The following is a 15,623-nucleotide window of genomic DNA, read 5'->3' as shown; positions in this document are numbered from 1 at the left end:
CCTTTAAATAGAGAGCCGGAACAACGCATTAACACATAGTGAATACATGAAATCCTCAAACTACGGTCATCACCGGAAAGTATCCCAATTACTGTCATCCTGGGGTTTATGGATCATAACATGTAATAGGTGAATATGACTTGCAAGATCGGATCTAGAACATAGATATAATGCTGAAAACATAAACGGTTCAGATCTAAAATCATGGCACTCGGGCCCTAGTGACAAGCATTAAGTATGGCAAAGTCATAACAACATCAATCTCAGAACATAGTGGATACTAGGGATCAAGCCCTAACAAAACTAACTCGATTACATGATGAATCTCATCCAACTCCTCACTGACCAGTGAGCCTACGAAGGAATTAGAGCATGTTTGGTTCGCACCCTCGGCTCCTTGCCTGGAAAATCTTAGTGCCTCGCGTCGGCCTGGTGAGGTTAACTTTTCCCGCCTGCCCAGGATAGCCTGGCATCGATGCGTTTGGTTCATCCCTGGTATGCTGTTGCCCTGCTGTAGTGTTGTTGTGTCATCTAACGAATAATAAAAAAAATCTTAAGTAGGAGCCAAGCATGGTGCGGCACGGTCCAGGGGAAAGAAACAGGACGCCTGGGCCAGGCTAATCCCGCTGCCTGAGCTATGCATGTTTTTCCTTATTTTTTTTATTCAACTCTACCAGGCTAATCACAGGCCTATGCCAGCCAGGCTAGGCATGCAGTCTATCTCTCAGGACACGAACAAAACAAGTTCCAGGCAGAGTTCAGGGAGCCTCCAGGCCAGGCGTGAGGTGGCGTGGATGCCAACCAAACACGCTCTTACTCACTCCCGGTGGGGGGCATCATGGTGATGAAGGAGGGTTGGTGATGACGAAGACCGAAGATTCCCTCTCCGGAGCCCCGAACGGGTTCTAGATCTGGCCTCACGATGAAGAACAGGAGGTGGCGGCGGCTCCGTATCGTGAAACGTGATGAAACTTCCTCTGTTATTTTTTTCTCCAAAAATAGGATTTTATAGCGTCGAAATTAGGGCCAGGGAGGCCGCCAGGTGGGCACAACCCACCAGGGCGCGCCTGGTGGGGGTGGCGCGCCTTGGTGTATCGTGCTCACCCAGGGCACCCCCTCCGATGGTTCTTGGTCCCAATATTTTTTATTTTTTATGAAATAAATCTCCAAAAAGTTTCTTTCCAATCCGAGAACTTTTATTTCTGCACAAAAACAACACCACGGTAGTTCTGCTGAAAACAGCGTCAGTCCGGGTTAGTTTCATTCAAATCATGCAAATTAGCGTCCAAAACAAGGGCAAAAGCGTTAGGAAAAGTAGATATGACGAAGACGTACCAATATCCTTAGCATTTTGAGGGGTCCACAACCACATGTCCTTGCCATGCCTACACTAAACTTTCCTGAAATTATTTTTAAATAGACATTAGTTCAATGATGTATATGTTGTTATTAATTATCAAAATCATCCGGGTATTAGTTGCGCTTTCATTCTCTTTCCTACACTTGTCGACATCGTTGAAGTGTGGGACCTCCTCCATCATCACACTCATCGTGTGGTTGATATGGAAGCACTAGAACATCTTCATCTTCAATGAGACAATGACACGCAACCCTCAGTCACTCGCTTAGTGCAAACTAGTTGTGACGACGCCTGTCTCTAGGCTAGAGCCGACGCGCATGGGATAGATGGGATGTTGCGAGAGGCCTAGACCTTTCATCCTAGGGCTAAGCACCGCCAGGCCTACTGCTCGGGATGTCGGACACACGCCTAATTTGTACACGTGTTGTCTAATACTCTTTCCTTATACTCCCTGTGTTCTAAAATAGATGACCCAAATTTATACTAATTTTATACTAAAATTAATATAAAATTGAGTCATCTATTTTGAAACGGTGGGAGTAACATGTAAAACTTTCTATCTGCGAAGATACATAAGCTTTTGTGTATGCGAAAAACAAACTAATTTTGTCGGCCCTGTTGTTAATAGCGTACACGTGAAAACTTCGGGTCGCTGGTTCGAGCCCTTTGGGTTGCACTTTTTCATTTGAGTTAAATTATTTAATTTACACTCAACTTTCGGTTAGGCGTGCATGTGGGTTACCTATGGGTTCGTGGTTCGAAACCTCGCACGTACTCCATCTGTCTCATAATATAAGAGCTTCTATGTTATTATGCGATGAAGGGAATACTATTTTACTCAATGTAATTTGTGTTCTTCCTGACAGCTGGGCCTCTAATATTATTTTATGTGAAAAACCTAAGGTTTTATTTTGTAAAAAAGAGCAGGTCAGTCATCCTATCCTCATCATTCGGTCACTGACAATGGGCCCCACACCACACCTGCACGCCTCGTCAGCATCGCATACGTATACGATCAAGTTTTGCTTCGTATTTGTACCGCAAAGCCAAGTTCTTGCATCACTTTAATGTACATCACAACTTGTAGCATTAAAGTGATCGTCCATGCCAAAATCTAGCACCAGTGATGTAATTGATTTTTTTACTGGTGGTGCAGGAATACGACAGATAGAGTTGCTCGACAACTACCCGTTGGATGGTTAGGAGGAAAGTGGTATCTCAGCCGATCAAGTTTAAATCCTGGTGCTCGCATATTTTTCTGGATTTATTTCAGGATTTTCGGCGATACGCTTTCAGTGGGAAGAGACGTTTCCGTCGACTATGAGACGCGTACGGTGACTTTATAAATCTCAAGATGATATACCGGCTCAGTCTCTCGGAGATGTTCATAGGTGTAGGGCGTGCGTTAAAAGGGTTAAGTGTATGCGCGTATATATGATCACTTGTGTCTGTACTTGTGTTATAAAATAAAAAACAACTCTGGATGGTCCGGCGACGGTGGATAACGCACGCAAGTCACAGGTAACTTACCGTTTGGAGCCCTACCACGAAGGAGTTTTTTTCTTCGTTGCGGGGTACCATGACGGAATTTGCCAATTCCCCATTCTTCACAAGGTTTATAGAAACCCTTCTCTTCTCTCCCCCTTCCATTATTCCTCTTCCTTTTCTTCTCTTCCCCTCTCTCCCCCTTTCCTTCTAGGGTTCTGCGGATCATTGTAGAATGAAGATCTCGTACCTCGATTTGCCATTCCTACCCGTGCGTCTCTGAGACGGCGCGAATTGCTGGGCTTGTCGACCGCTCGTGCTCGCCACGCGTGGTCACGGCGCACCCCGGCGGCGCTCGTTGATTTCGGAGGGGTTCTTCAAGCCTGAGCACTCGTCGATTTAGCATCAAAGTCTCCTGGAATCAGGTAAGCCCATGGCCTATTTTGCACTGTGTTGCGCTAACGTGGAATCCTTCCGGATCTGCAGGATTTGGTGGTGCTAATGTGATTCCATGTATGAATTATTGCAGGCAAGGATTGGAACCCCCTGAAGCAGCATCTTATTGGCATCTCGAAGCTTCTCGGACCAAGTTGTGGTATCTGCAAACGCCAACCAAGGACAGGTGAGGCGTCCGCTTTGTTGGTCGCACGTCAAATTTTCACGAAGCTGTAGGCTAGGATGGTCCTACTGAAGCAAATTGTGCTGTTAGTTGAACGTCAAATTTCCACGAAGCTGTAGGCTAGGGTTTTCTTTGGGTGGGGGGCTAGTACGATCCACGTTTGAATTGTAGAGGAAGGATTGAAGTTTCTTAAGCTATGATATCTGAAACAACTGGAGGCAGGTCAGGCGTACCCTGTGTTAGTCGCACTTCAAATTTCATGAAACTGTAGACTAGGATGGTCCTTGTGAAGTGAATCCTGCTGGTGTGTCTTTGAAGTAGTGGTTATCCAGTTCGTCCTGTATATTGCTTGAATGTCCTAACAGCTGTACGCTATAAGATTGTTCACCCGTCAGCAAATTACATGCCCAGTCTTCTTTTATTTAATGATCCAGCTTTGTGTTTTCAGATTGGCGGTTGTGTGTGTTGTCCTCTACTACACCCGTTTTCCCCTTCTACCTGCTCATTTTTGTACTTCTGTTTCTTTCCTTTTTCTTGTTATCTCTGCATCCATATTTAAGGTAGTGTTCTTGCAACTCCTATGATATGACAACTGGAAATTGAGGTATGGTATGGTGGAACTCATAAGTTTAGAATCTCCAGGCTTCATAAGCTATGTGCTGAGCATCTGTAGTAACTGATTAACACTTCTTATGCTAGTATTTTGAATAGGCATTTAAACTAACAATTAAACGTGGTTGAGAGCTTTGGAGTCACAGTTCACATTTTATTTTTTGCACAAGATATGAATAATCTATTTGGATGTGCTGTTTTGAAGGAACTAAGAGATAAGAGTCTAATTGATAATTATATTTTACAGAATGGAAGCAGAATGGTTCTCGGGTATCAAGGCTGTCACCTCAACCGCCACGACAGTGGTATCTGGTTTAAATGATTGGATTGCTTTTCTTCAATGGTTCCAGCCAGACAAAACTTTGGAGAATGGACAGCTGCAGGAGGAGCTCTGGAAACTCGAGACAACAATGCCAATGATGCAGGAAATGATCGATAAAGCAGAGTGGTCAAGTCATAAGGACCCAGTAGCAAAACTTTTAGAAGAACTCAAGAGTGTCTTTTATGATAGTGAAGATACTCTTGATGATCTGAACTATTACGTGCTGAAATCAAAGATAGAGAAAGGTGCACTGCCAACAGATTTCACTAAGAGCACAGTCTGCTGTGGCTTTGGTAAAGTGAAGGAACTGCAAAGAAGGGCCGAACATCTGATAACTCAGTTGAATTTCATGGTTTCACACAACGAGAGGCATTTTGTGAAGTCATTCAGGCCAGAAACAAGTTCTCTTCCAAATGAACCTAAGATCTTTGGCCGCCAAAAGGAATTGATGGAAATTATTCAATTGCTTGGCGTGCCAGTAAGCATCCATAGTGGTGGGAAAAGAAAAAACAGTAAAAGTGCAACTGATGCACTCAGCACCCAGGAAGCTTTCATTGATGATGCAAGAAATGAAGGTGTGGGTGTACTGGCTTTAACTGGCATTGGTGGTGTAGGTAAAACAACTTTGACACAACAAATCTACCATCATCCTCTGGTAGAAGCTCATTTCGACCAACAGCTTTGGATATGTGTGTCCGATGACTTTGACGTTAAGAGATTGACAAAAGAGCTCGTACAGTCCTCAGGGGAGAAAGCATTGTCAGATAACCTGAATTCTCTCCAATCAATACTGGCTACTGCTGTCAAGTCTAAGCGGTTTCTGCTCGTGTTAGATGATATATGGGACGATGTTCTGACTGAAAATGGACAGGAATGGGAGAACTTCTGTGCTCCTCTAACACGTGGGCTTCCAGGAAGCATTATCCTAGTGACTACCAGGTCTGTTAAGGTAGCTAAGAAAGTGTGCACAGTTGGGACTTTTCCACTAGAAGGTTTACAAGCTGATGCCTTCTGGGAGTTCTTCAGATCATGTGCATTCAATTGCAAGGGCTGCAAAAATGATGCAGATTTAGAAACCATTGCAAGGAAGATTGTTCCCAAACTGAAAGGGTCTCCTCTAGCTGCCAAAACTCTTGGCCGGTTGCTAAGGGTGAATCATGACATTGAACATTGGAGAAATGTCTTAGATAGTGAGCTTTGGGAATTAAAGCAAGAAAAGGAGGAGATCTTGCCGGCTCTTAGATTGAGCTACATTTATCTGCCTTTCCGTTTGAACAGGTGTTTCTCACTGTGTGCAATGTACCCAAAAGACCATGTCTTTCAGATGGAAGTTGCTGTTCACATATGGTGTGCCCAAGGTTTCGTGGAACCTCAAGGTCAAATTCCTCTTTCAGATATTGCGCGTTCCTATTTTCAAGAACTTATAGACCGCTCACTCTTTCAAGAAGCTGAGGGGGCACCTGATGCATACGTCATTCATGATTTGATCCATGATATGCTCCAGTTAGTCTCAGCAAATGAAAGTTTCGTCGTAAGAAATGAATATGACCTTCTAAATGTTCCTCAAAATGTCCGGCATTTGTCACTGTTCACAGAGGAGAATTTTGATTCCAAAAGATTTATGATTCTATCTCAGCACAAGAAGCTGCGGACAATTTTTATCAAGGAATCATTGAACCAGACTGCTCTTATTCCTGTAATTGACTGTTGGTCCAGTGCCTTGAAATATCTCCGTTTTCTGTCTTGTGGCTTTAATGCTATAAAGGTGCTGCCTGAGACTGTTGCTCGTTTTAAGCTTCTGAGGTGCTTAAAGTTTGGAAGCTCCAGGACTTGTACTTTTCATACATTCCCAGAGTCATACTGTTGCCTTTATAATCTGCAAACGTTCGTGGGGCTAAGCTTCATATTCCAGAACTTACCAAGGAACTTCACTAGACTTGTCAACTTGCAGCACTTCAGAATTAATACTCTTACTCATCAGAGACACTGCACACTATATTCTGTTCCTTCCGAGTTCTCCCATATCAGATTGCTAAGGTACATGAATCTTAAGGGAGAACTGAATCTGGAAGGCATGTCCTATCTGCAACCAAATGATGTACAACAGCTCGAAATGAGCAAAAGAAAGGATATTCGGAAACTAATATTAGCTTTTGACCAGCGTAGGGGCACCTCTGATAGTGATATGGAAGTTCTTGAGGCTCTTTGCCCCCATCCAGATGTCATTCAGTGCCTGGATATCAAGTATTTCAAAGGCGACTTAAATCCTACTTGGTTTAAGCCATCAAACCTGCAGAGCTTAATGCAGCTCCACTTCATAACATGTGATATACGTACAGTATCTTGGGGTGGTGACCATGCTGGCACTATGTTCTCAGCTCTCACTTTTTTGAACATTTCTATGTGCAGCAGACTGTCTTCGCTTGAACAACTTCTACAGGCACCTGGTCTTCCAGCAATCAGAATAATTAGTATTGACCGTTGCCCAGAGTTGGTGAACCTTCCTGTTGAAACCTTTGAAGCTTTTGAATGTCTTGAAACACTGAGCATCTGGAGCTGCCCAAAGATTAATTGGGAAAGGCTTGTTGGGTTGCCGCCTTCATTGCAATATCTGAACATGATTGATTTTGGTCAATTTTCTGATCACTTCCTGAGCTGCCTGGAAGATCTAGCATCGCTACTGAAACTGAATTTATCTTCTGAATCTTTGACTTCAATTCCCATACAACAATGGTCATCTCTACTGCGCCTGGATGTTTGGAACTGTAGCAAATTAACAACAGTTGACTTCACTCCTCGTTCCTTACCAGCAGTAAAAGTAATCACAATTCGAAATTGTGAAGCTTTATTGTCTCTACCTGGCGAAACGTTTGTGGAGTTCTGTTGTCTAGAGGAATTGATGATACGTGAATGTCCAAATATTGAGTGGAGAGGCTTGACATTTCCTATATCGCTTCGGGAGCTGTACCTCAATGACTGTGGAGACATCTCACCATGGGTTCCGAACTCACTGGAGCACCTCAACCACTTAACCCATCTGGCGTTGATGAACCTCAAGTACATCAAATCTATCTCTGCACAAATATGGGCACAGAGTTTGTCAAAGCTGGAATTCTTGCAGATCCGTGAGTGTCCTCATCTGCAAGCGATTGGTGGTCCCAAAGGAATTGCAGGCATTACTAATGCATTTGTTGAATCGTGTGACAAGCTAAAGGGTATAAAGCAACCTTTCCGGAGAGGTAGAATGGCCCACTTCGGCCACTTTTGACACATGTAAGTGTTCTAGAAGCAATACCATTTACTGTCCATTACGTAATCCTGTTTATGTTTTTGTTTTACAGTTGTTAGCAATTGTTAAGTTTCTCTTTTCATGATGGCTATTTTCAGTCATGTCTTGTTTTTGCCATTACAACATGAGAGTTTGAAGCGGATGAAACTTATTATCCTAAGGAAACCTATCCCTTACCAGAATTAGACATGTGTCAGTGTACTGCAAGTTCTACTTAATCAGTCCTTATCATGTTTAAGTGGTACTGCTGCCATTTCTTGTACTGAAAGATACAGCTTAATCACTGTAGTGTTAGTAATTCACTCTTAAATTTAAAGGTCAGAGGCCCGGCCCCCATATTGTTGGTAATCTTATGGACAGACCAACATTGGAAGAAAACCTCTATTTTAGTTTATTGCCTCTGGATTCTGCAACTGTTTCCTTATTTGACCTTCAGTAGTTCTGGGTATGTGAGATGGATTATATAATTTTGGATGTATTTAGATTGACTTGCCACTTGTTGGAACAGTTGATGTGTACCTTTAGTTTGTACTGTAGTTCATTTTTTACTCCTGAGATACGAGAGTGAAATGGCATCAATGGGTCATCACCTTATGTGCTTTCAGCAATGTCGCATCTACGATGAACTAAATGACAAATCTCAAGACATTTTTGGAACCTCCATTTTACTGGAGTGCAGATGATGATATTTTTTTCCTCTTATGGATGATGACTTTGGTGCTGTTTTTAGTACTCAAGTCATGTGTGTTCATGATCATGCAATAAATACCTTTTTCCAATCTGTGTGTTCTTTCTGATCTGTTTCTCTTTAATATGCAATCAGTTCTTTGTTTCTCCTTTCGTTTTAATAACAATATAAAGTATGGCCCTGTACTAGGGGTCATGTTGTGGGATAACGAATTAGCTTAGCCCAGCCAACGTGTTTGAGCTCAATGCCTAGCAGAGAAGACCAACTTGGCAGGGAACGCCAACCACCTAATAGAGCAGGGGCCTGCAGAACCATCAGGTTATCCTACATCATTGAAGACGGAACTTTGGGAGTAGCGATATCGCAATTTCTGCAATTCACTGACATCTTTATGCCTGCATGCATGATCTTATACAAATTTCGGCTGTTGGATATCTTATTAATTCGTCGCATGCATGCTATTGGCATGATTCGCGGAGCTAGTCCGACCAATACTATTTTGCTTGATGAGAATGGGAATGCTCATTACCCATTTTATCTTAAGATGCCTTTGACTTTCCTATTTTAGTTAATGATGCATTTTCCCTGTCGTATATTCCGTTCTCACATCAGCGTATCTTGTGTGCATGCTGAATTGCTTGTGTTGTGCTGCCATCCCAGGTTAGCTCCGGCAGGTGGAGTCGAACCAGAGAGAAGGCGTGAAGTGCCAAAGTGACCCTGAACCTCCTGAAGCCTGAAGAGGGTTAAACCCCTGTGACTTGTTACTCTGCTTTCTTGCTTTGGTGGTCCGAGAGGTGAGAGCAAATGGCTTAACAAACATGAAGCCTGACGTTTTTTTTCCTTGGTTTTCTTTTGGCGAAGCAAAGAGCACCGTAGCAGGCAGGCAATTTCCCCGTAACTGATACTCTTGCGTTCCTGCGCTGTGATGTCTGGTGGTGAGTTTAGGACCTTTCCCCTGTGTTGAGCATATGCGCTTTGGCCCGCCCAAAGGTGATGACGCTTTTGCTGTTATGGCAATTGGCAAGTGGTAGCAAATTGATGAACTATTTGTCCTTTACTGTGTTTTGGGGTTACGTTTCTGCTCTACTTTTATTTGTTGCTTTTAAAATTTCTTGTTCAAGTCATAGTGTTGCATGTTGCGCTGTAATACTTGCGTGGTGCGTTTTGTCTCAAAGAAGGAAAAGAATGGGGCGCCGTTTTTTTTTTGATGGGGCGTCGTGCTGAAGGAGCTGGGTTGGCGCTTGGTTGGACGGCATCAGCCTGTCGGCGGCCGTTGTGCGCGGGTCCGATCAGACGACGAGGTTTATTCAGTTTGGCGGTCGCGTCCAATCCAATGCTTCCAGTCCGGCAGCGGCGTCGGGAACCCACGGTGACATCCTTTCAGAGACCCAAAGGTGGCTCTGTCGGCGAGCGCTTTACTACGTGTCCAGGCCGACCGACGGCACGGCATGCTCCTGTACTGTAGGAAGCCCTGGGCTCCTGTACCCTCAAATCTGAACTAAAACCACGTCAAATATTTCCGAACCGGGTACATATATTCATATATCGCTGTCCCAGAGCTCCTCGGGTGTTTTGTAAGGCCCGTCGGGCGACATGAAACGCTCACCCAAAGACGCCCTCCTCTGCGGTATCGTGTCAATCATCCCCTTCTCCTTCTCGCTCAACTCCCAGTCGAAGATCTCCATGTTCTGCTTCAACCTCTTACCATTGTAGCTCCTCGCCACAAAGCACACGCTCTGCTCGTATAGCCACCTCAACGCCACCTGTACACATCATCAACAAGACATGATCGATGTTGATTTCTGTTACAGTTCGAAAATATCAACACATATATCATCTTTTTATTTTCCATCAGCACCTTTTTTGACTGAAATAGTTTCTTAGTGATTTTGCAGGATTTGGGCGCATAGAACCTATTATTCCGCTTCTAAACGATCTATAGGATTCAAATTTGCAAAAGGTGTGGCTAGATCTTAATCGATTGAGACTTAATCAAGTCTCAGTCAAGTGACATGGCATATTCAAAAGAGAAAGAAAATGGATTTTTTTTTGCGGGGATCTACACATAAGATCTCACGAGTGTAACATTGGTTAAGTCTTAGTCGACTGAGATTTACCGATCCAACATAAACTTCTTTACATTGATTTCTAACGAGATTCAGTGTGCTAATGTCTAGAATAGAAGTTTAGATAGTTGTTATGTTGATTCTCTTACGAAATTTGTGGTTTACCCACCCTGTATTTGCCTAATTTATTGTTTCATACGGCATGTTAAAAACATACGAAATTCATAGATGATGTCTTTAGAAGTTTAGATAGTTGTTATGTTGATTCTCTTATGAAATTTGTGCTTTACCCCGTCTTTGCCTAATTTATTTTTTTCAAACTTGAAAAGGTTGCTTCAGGAACAAAACCTATGCAGGAACTGAAATAATCTGACACAAGCTAATTTAGAAAAAAAAAATCTGATATAAACTTCACTGCAATAATTGACATTTGTTTCTTCCTTTCATGTTTACCTGCGCGACGGTCTTGCCTCTGGCGGCGGCGACGTCGTGCAAGACGCCGCTCTCCATGACGGCGTCGGAGCCCCAGAAGGCGCCGTACGCGCCGAGCGGCGAGTAGGCGGAGACAACAACGCCGTGCCGGGCGCACACCTCCCGCACCTTCTCCTGTCTCCACCCGACGTTCATCTCCACCTGGTTGACCGCCGGCGGCACGGCGGCGAGAGCCAGCAGCCTCTCCATCTTGGCCGCCGAGAAGTTGCTCACCCCGACGGACCTCGCCAGGCCCAACCGGTGGCACTCCTCCATGCCGCGCCACACGCCCTCCATGTAGAACTCCACCAGCGTGCTCTTGTCTACCGGGAGGCCGCCGGCGGTGGCGGCCACGGGCCAGTGGACGAGGAAGAGGTCAAGGTAGGCTAGGCCGAGGCGGGCGAGCGACTCGCGGAGCGCCGGGACGACGCGGCCCGGGCGCGCGTCGGAGATCCAGAGCTTGGAGGTGACGAAGAGGTCGGTGCGGGAGGGCACGGCGCCGGCGCGGACGGACTCGGCTACGGCGGCGCCCACCGCCGGCTCCGTGCGGTACATGGACGCCGTGTCCAGGTGGCGGTAGCCGAGACGGACGGCGTGCACGATGGTGTCCGCCAGGTCCGCCGGCTTGCTTGGCGAGCCCGTGCCGAACCCCAGCACCGGCATCGCGTGGCCCGTGTTCAGGATCACGGACGGGATTGCCGTTGCCCCGGCGCCAACGCCGTGCCCGTCGTCGCCGGCTCCAGTGATCATGGATGGAGTTCTTTGTGATCGGTTGAGCAGTTGGGTCCAGTGTTTTTGCTTGTAGCACTATGGGCCTGTTTGGATCATGCGGTTAGAGCTAGTTTGGGTTAGTTCGGGACTTAAATAATTTAAAAGTATCCAAGTAAGGAGGGTTAAAGTGAATTAGTTTCATCTAATCCAACTATCCCAGTGGAGAGATGCTTAGTTCCATCTAACCCAACACAGGAGAAGGTGAAGACCTCCTGCCTGCTTGGCCAAGCACGGATTGTCTGATTGCCATCTGCCAAGCTGAGTAAGAACTGACGGCATGTCAGGCTCCAAGCGACGTGTAGGCCAGACGTGATATTGTTTTTTCACAATTAGCTACTCCCTCCGTTCCAAAATTCTTGTCTTAGATTTGTCTAAATACAGATGTATCAAGTCACATTTTAGTATTAGATACATCTATATCTAGACTAATCTAAGACAAGAATTTTGGAACGGAGGGAGTAGTAAGTACTCCCTCCGTTCTTAAATATAAGTCTTTCGATCCATTTCAAATGGATTACAATGGGCGGATGTATGTAGACATATTTTAGAATGTGGATTCACTCATTTTGTTCCGTATGTAGTCCCTTGTTAAAATCTTTAAAAAGACTTATATTTGGGAACGGAGCTAGTACATGCGGGACACCTGAATTTAAAATTTGGGTAGGTGGAATTTCGCTTGAAGGAAGCAGTAGCCGAAGAGAAGGAAGGAGCTTGCCGGAGGGAAGGAAGAAGCTCGCCAGAGAAGCCCTTTGGGTCTATCTTAGGGTGGCAAGCGACCCAATTATCTATGTTAGGGTGACAATGAACCCCGTTATCTATCTTAGGGGTGTTGGGATGGTGCACGTTCGGCGAAAAAGTTTTGTCCCTCATCGGGGCTAGAGGGATGATGCGGGTGGCGGCTGAGGGGTGGGCAGGGCGGCGAGGCTGGCATGAGAGCGCCGCCGGCTGCGGGTGTGGTGGCTGACAGTCGGGTCAGTGGTTCGTGGGGTAGTTGGGGAAGAAGACATCAGAAGGTTGGAGAAAGCATCCGGCTATTCATTATACATCTGACGGCTCTAATTAATGGCTGGCCTAAATTAATTTTTCAGACTAGTTACATCTAGCCACTCCCTTGTTTTTCTCGTTGCCTCGATTTTTTAGGCTTTTTTGGGGATCTCGTTGTAGTGTTCTTGTTAGGAGTGGGCTACAAATGACCTTTTGGTGCTCTGTTGCTTTCCATCCTAGCCTTTTCTTATTGTTGGCTTGTTAAACTTCAGAATGAGTGATATTTTATAGTAGCCCATCATGAAGTGGACATCATTTATTTGAAAAAGCATGTTTGATCATTTTCAAAGGGTTTGCATTAGTATGTACGTACCAATCGTGAGAGAGAAAAGGCTAAAGTTAGAAATTTGTTTTTATCTGTTTCCAAAATGGAAGTGAAATGTGTTATTAAGTCATTAATTCAAATTGATAGTACACTCTTTAGGCTAAAAACTCCGAAAATGATCAGTTTTGGACCATAAACTCATTTATGTGATGAATCAAGTACAGAATTGATTAGGAGAAAAAAAAAAGGTCATCGTATGAGCGACAAGCAAAAGTGAGTCAGCAAAAGCGGCCGAGCTAAAATATCCGTCAACTATGAGTGACGCAGGTCACAGGGCGAGAGTAAAAATGAATGTCTTGGTGCATCTTCAGCCGTTTGGCCCCTCAGGGTGCCGAAAAAGCGGCGTAGGGGTGCGCCGGCGATAAACTCGGCGCTGGGGTGGTTCGGCACCCAGCCGTCGCCCCGAGGCGCCAATTTCAGCCCAGCTTTCAGCCCAAATATGTCAAAAACAGTCCGATATCTGCATGAATCGGCCCATATTCGGCACGGTTCAACGTGATTTTTGCATACAAATAGAAATCAATTAGTTCGTCACATAGTTCGGCGTGTTTCATCACATAAATCAAATAGTTCAACAAATAGTTCACGACGTCAAATAGTTCAACAAAATAGTTCAATACAAATTATAAAGTTTAACAAATAAAAACTCAAGTTTCATCACACATCATTCCCGGCCTTGCCCTTGAGCCTCCATAGGTGCTCCACCAGATCGTGTTGCAGTTCTTGATGCACCTGTGGGTCTCGGATCTCCTGACGCATATTGAGGTAGTCAGTCCAGTTTGCCGGTAGCTGGTGATCAACTTGGGCAAGAGGACCCTGCTTGTAATATGGTTCAATGTCAAACACTGACTCTTCCTGCTCGCTCTCAATGATCATGTTGTGCAAGATGACACAACAAGTCATGATCTCCCACATTTGATCTTTCGACCACGTCTGAGCGGGGTACCGGACAACAGCAAATCGAGATTGGAGCACACCAAATGCCCGCTCGACATCCTTCCTGCAAGCCTCCTGAATCTTCGCAAACCAGGCGTTCTTGCCTCCTGGCACATGGTTTGAGATGGTCTTCACAAATGTCGACCATCTCGGATAGATGCCATCAGCTAGATAGTACCCCTTGTTGTACTGCCGTCCATTGACCTCGAAATTCACCGAAGGAGAATGACCTTCAACAAGCTTTGCAAAGACTGGGGAGCACTGCAGGACATTGAGGTCATTGTGAGTTCCTGGCATCCCAAAGAAAGAGTGCCAAATCCAGAGGTCCTGTGTGGCCACTGCCTCAAGCACCACACTGCAACCGCCTTTGGCGCCTTTGTACAACCCCTGCCAAGAAAATGGACAGTTCTTCCATTTCCAATGCATGCAGTCGATGCTTCCAAGCATCCCAGGAAATCCTCTTGCTTCATTCTGCGCTAGGATCCGAGCAGTGTCTTCCGCATTGGGTGTTCGCAAGTACTGCGGTCAAAACACTGCCACCACTGCCCTACAGAACTTGTAGAAACACTCAATGGTGGTGGACTCGGCCATGCGCCCATAGTCGTCGAGTGAATCACCGGGAGCTCCATATGCAAGCATCCTCATAGCTGTCGTGCACTTCTGGATCGAGGTGAATCCAAGTGTGCCCATGCAATCCTTCTTGCACTTGAAGTAGTTGTCGAACTCCCGAATGGAATTCACAATCCGGAGGAAAAGCTTTTGGCTCATCCGATAACGGCGCCGAAATGTTTTCTCACCGTGCAATGGAGCATCGGCGAAGTAGTCCGAGTAGAGAATGCAGTAGTCTTCCAGACGATGCCGGTTCTTTGCTTTCACCCGCCCAAGCGCCGAGCCACCTCATCGCGGCTTTTCACTGCTCGCGAGCAGGCCAGCGAGGGCAGCGAGCACCATGAGATGCTCCTGCTCCTGGACGTTAGCTTCAGCTTCCTCATCCAGCAACGCCGCGAGCGCCTCCTCATCTTCGGAGTCCATCACCGGGCCGGGCAATTCACCGAACACCTTGTGGGCGAGGTGGGCGTAAGCCCACCAGTGTACAAGCCCTCGCGGCCGGAACGCCGGAAATGGTGGCCGGGCGGCGACGAGGTGGCTGCCTCGGCGAAACCCCTTCTTTTTTCCCGGCGGGAGATGGTCTACCTAGCTGTGGCGGGCGGTGGTCGGCGCCGGGATCGTCAGGGAGGCGCAGGTTGACGGCCGATCGCGGGGGGTAGGAGGCAAATCTGGGCGGGTGGCTTAACTTTTTGCCTGTCAATGTGGCCCCAGGAACGCTTTCCCCTTGTGCTGGAGCCCCAGAGCGCCCCCCAGTGCACCAGGTTCGGCCTGCGAGCGCTGGGCACAAAAACGGGCCGAGCCGGCGGAATTCGGCGTCCTGGGGGCGCGACTGGGCCGTTTTTTCGGCGCCGGCGCAAATAAATCGCCTGGGGAGGCCATTCTGGGGGCGCGGCTGGAGATGCTCTTATATCAAAGCAAAATGGCTTAAGGGCATCTCTAGCCGTTCGTCCCCCAAGGGTGCTTTTAGGCGAAAAATAGCGGCTCTTGGGGATCTGCCGACAAAAATTTTTGGCGTGGGGGGAACCG

The 15,623-nt window shown here is 46.1% G+C and overlaps 2 protein-coding genes across 2 annotated transcripts; one reads left to right on the top strand and one right to left on the bottom strand.

Annotated features, from left to right (window-relative positions):
* Window positions 1–2,962: 2,962 nt before the first annotated feature.
* Window positions 2,963–9,495, top strand: LOC119336225 (putative disease resistance protein RGA3). The gene is made up of 4 exons (XM_037608233.1): window positions 2,963–3,270; window positions 3,375–3,467; window positions 4,324–7,671; window positions 9,036–9,495. Exon 3 carries the CDS (start codon window positions 4,325–4,327, stop codon window positions 7,664–7,666), a length of 3,342 nt encoding a protein of 1,113 aa, XP_037464130.1. The 5' UTR covers window positions 2,963–3,270; window positions 3,375–3,467; window position 4,324; the 3' UTR covers window positions 7,667–7,671; window positions 9,036–9,495.
* Window positions 9,496–9,869: 374 nt separating this feature from the next.
* Window positions 9,870–11,787, bottom strand: LOC119336226 (probable NAD(P)H-dependent oxidoreductase 1). Its single transcript, XM_037608234.1, has 2 exons — window positions 10,895–11,787; window positions 9,870–10,138 (listed from the first exon to the last, which is right to left on the bottom strand). Exons 1-2 carry the CDS (start codon window positions 11,660–11,662, stop codon window positions 9,914–9,916), a joined length of 993 nt encoding a protein of 330 aa, XP_037464131.1. The 5' UTR covers window positions 11,663–11,787; the 3' UTR covers window positions 9,870–9,913.
* Between the last annotated feature and the right edge of the window lie 3,836 nt (window positions 11,788–15,623).

Source organism: Triticum dicoccoides, chromosome 7B (assembly GCF_002162155.2).
Source record: "Triticum dicoccoides isolate Atlit2015 ecotype Zavitan chromosome 7B, WEW_v2.0, whole genome shotgun sequence".
NCBI lineage: Eukaryota > Viridiplantae > Streptophyta > Magnoliopsida > Poales > Poaceae > Triticum > Triticum dicoccoides.
Note: the sequence above shows the minus strand (reverse complement) of the source record. Positions and strands in the feature narration are given on the sequence as shown.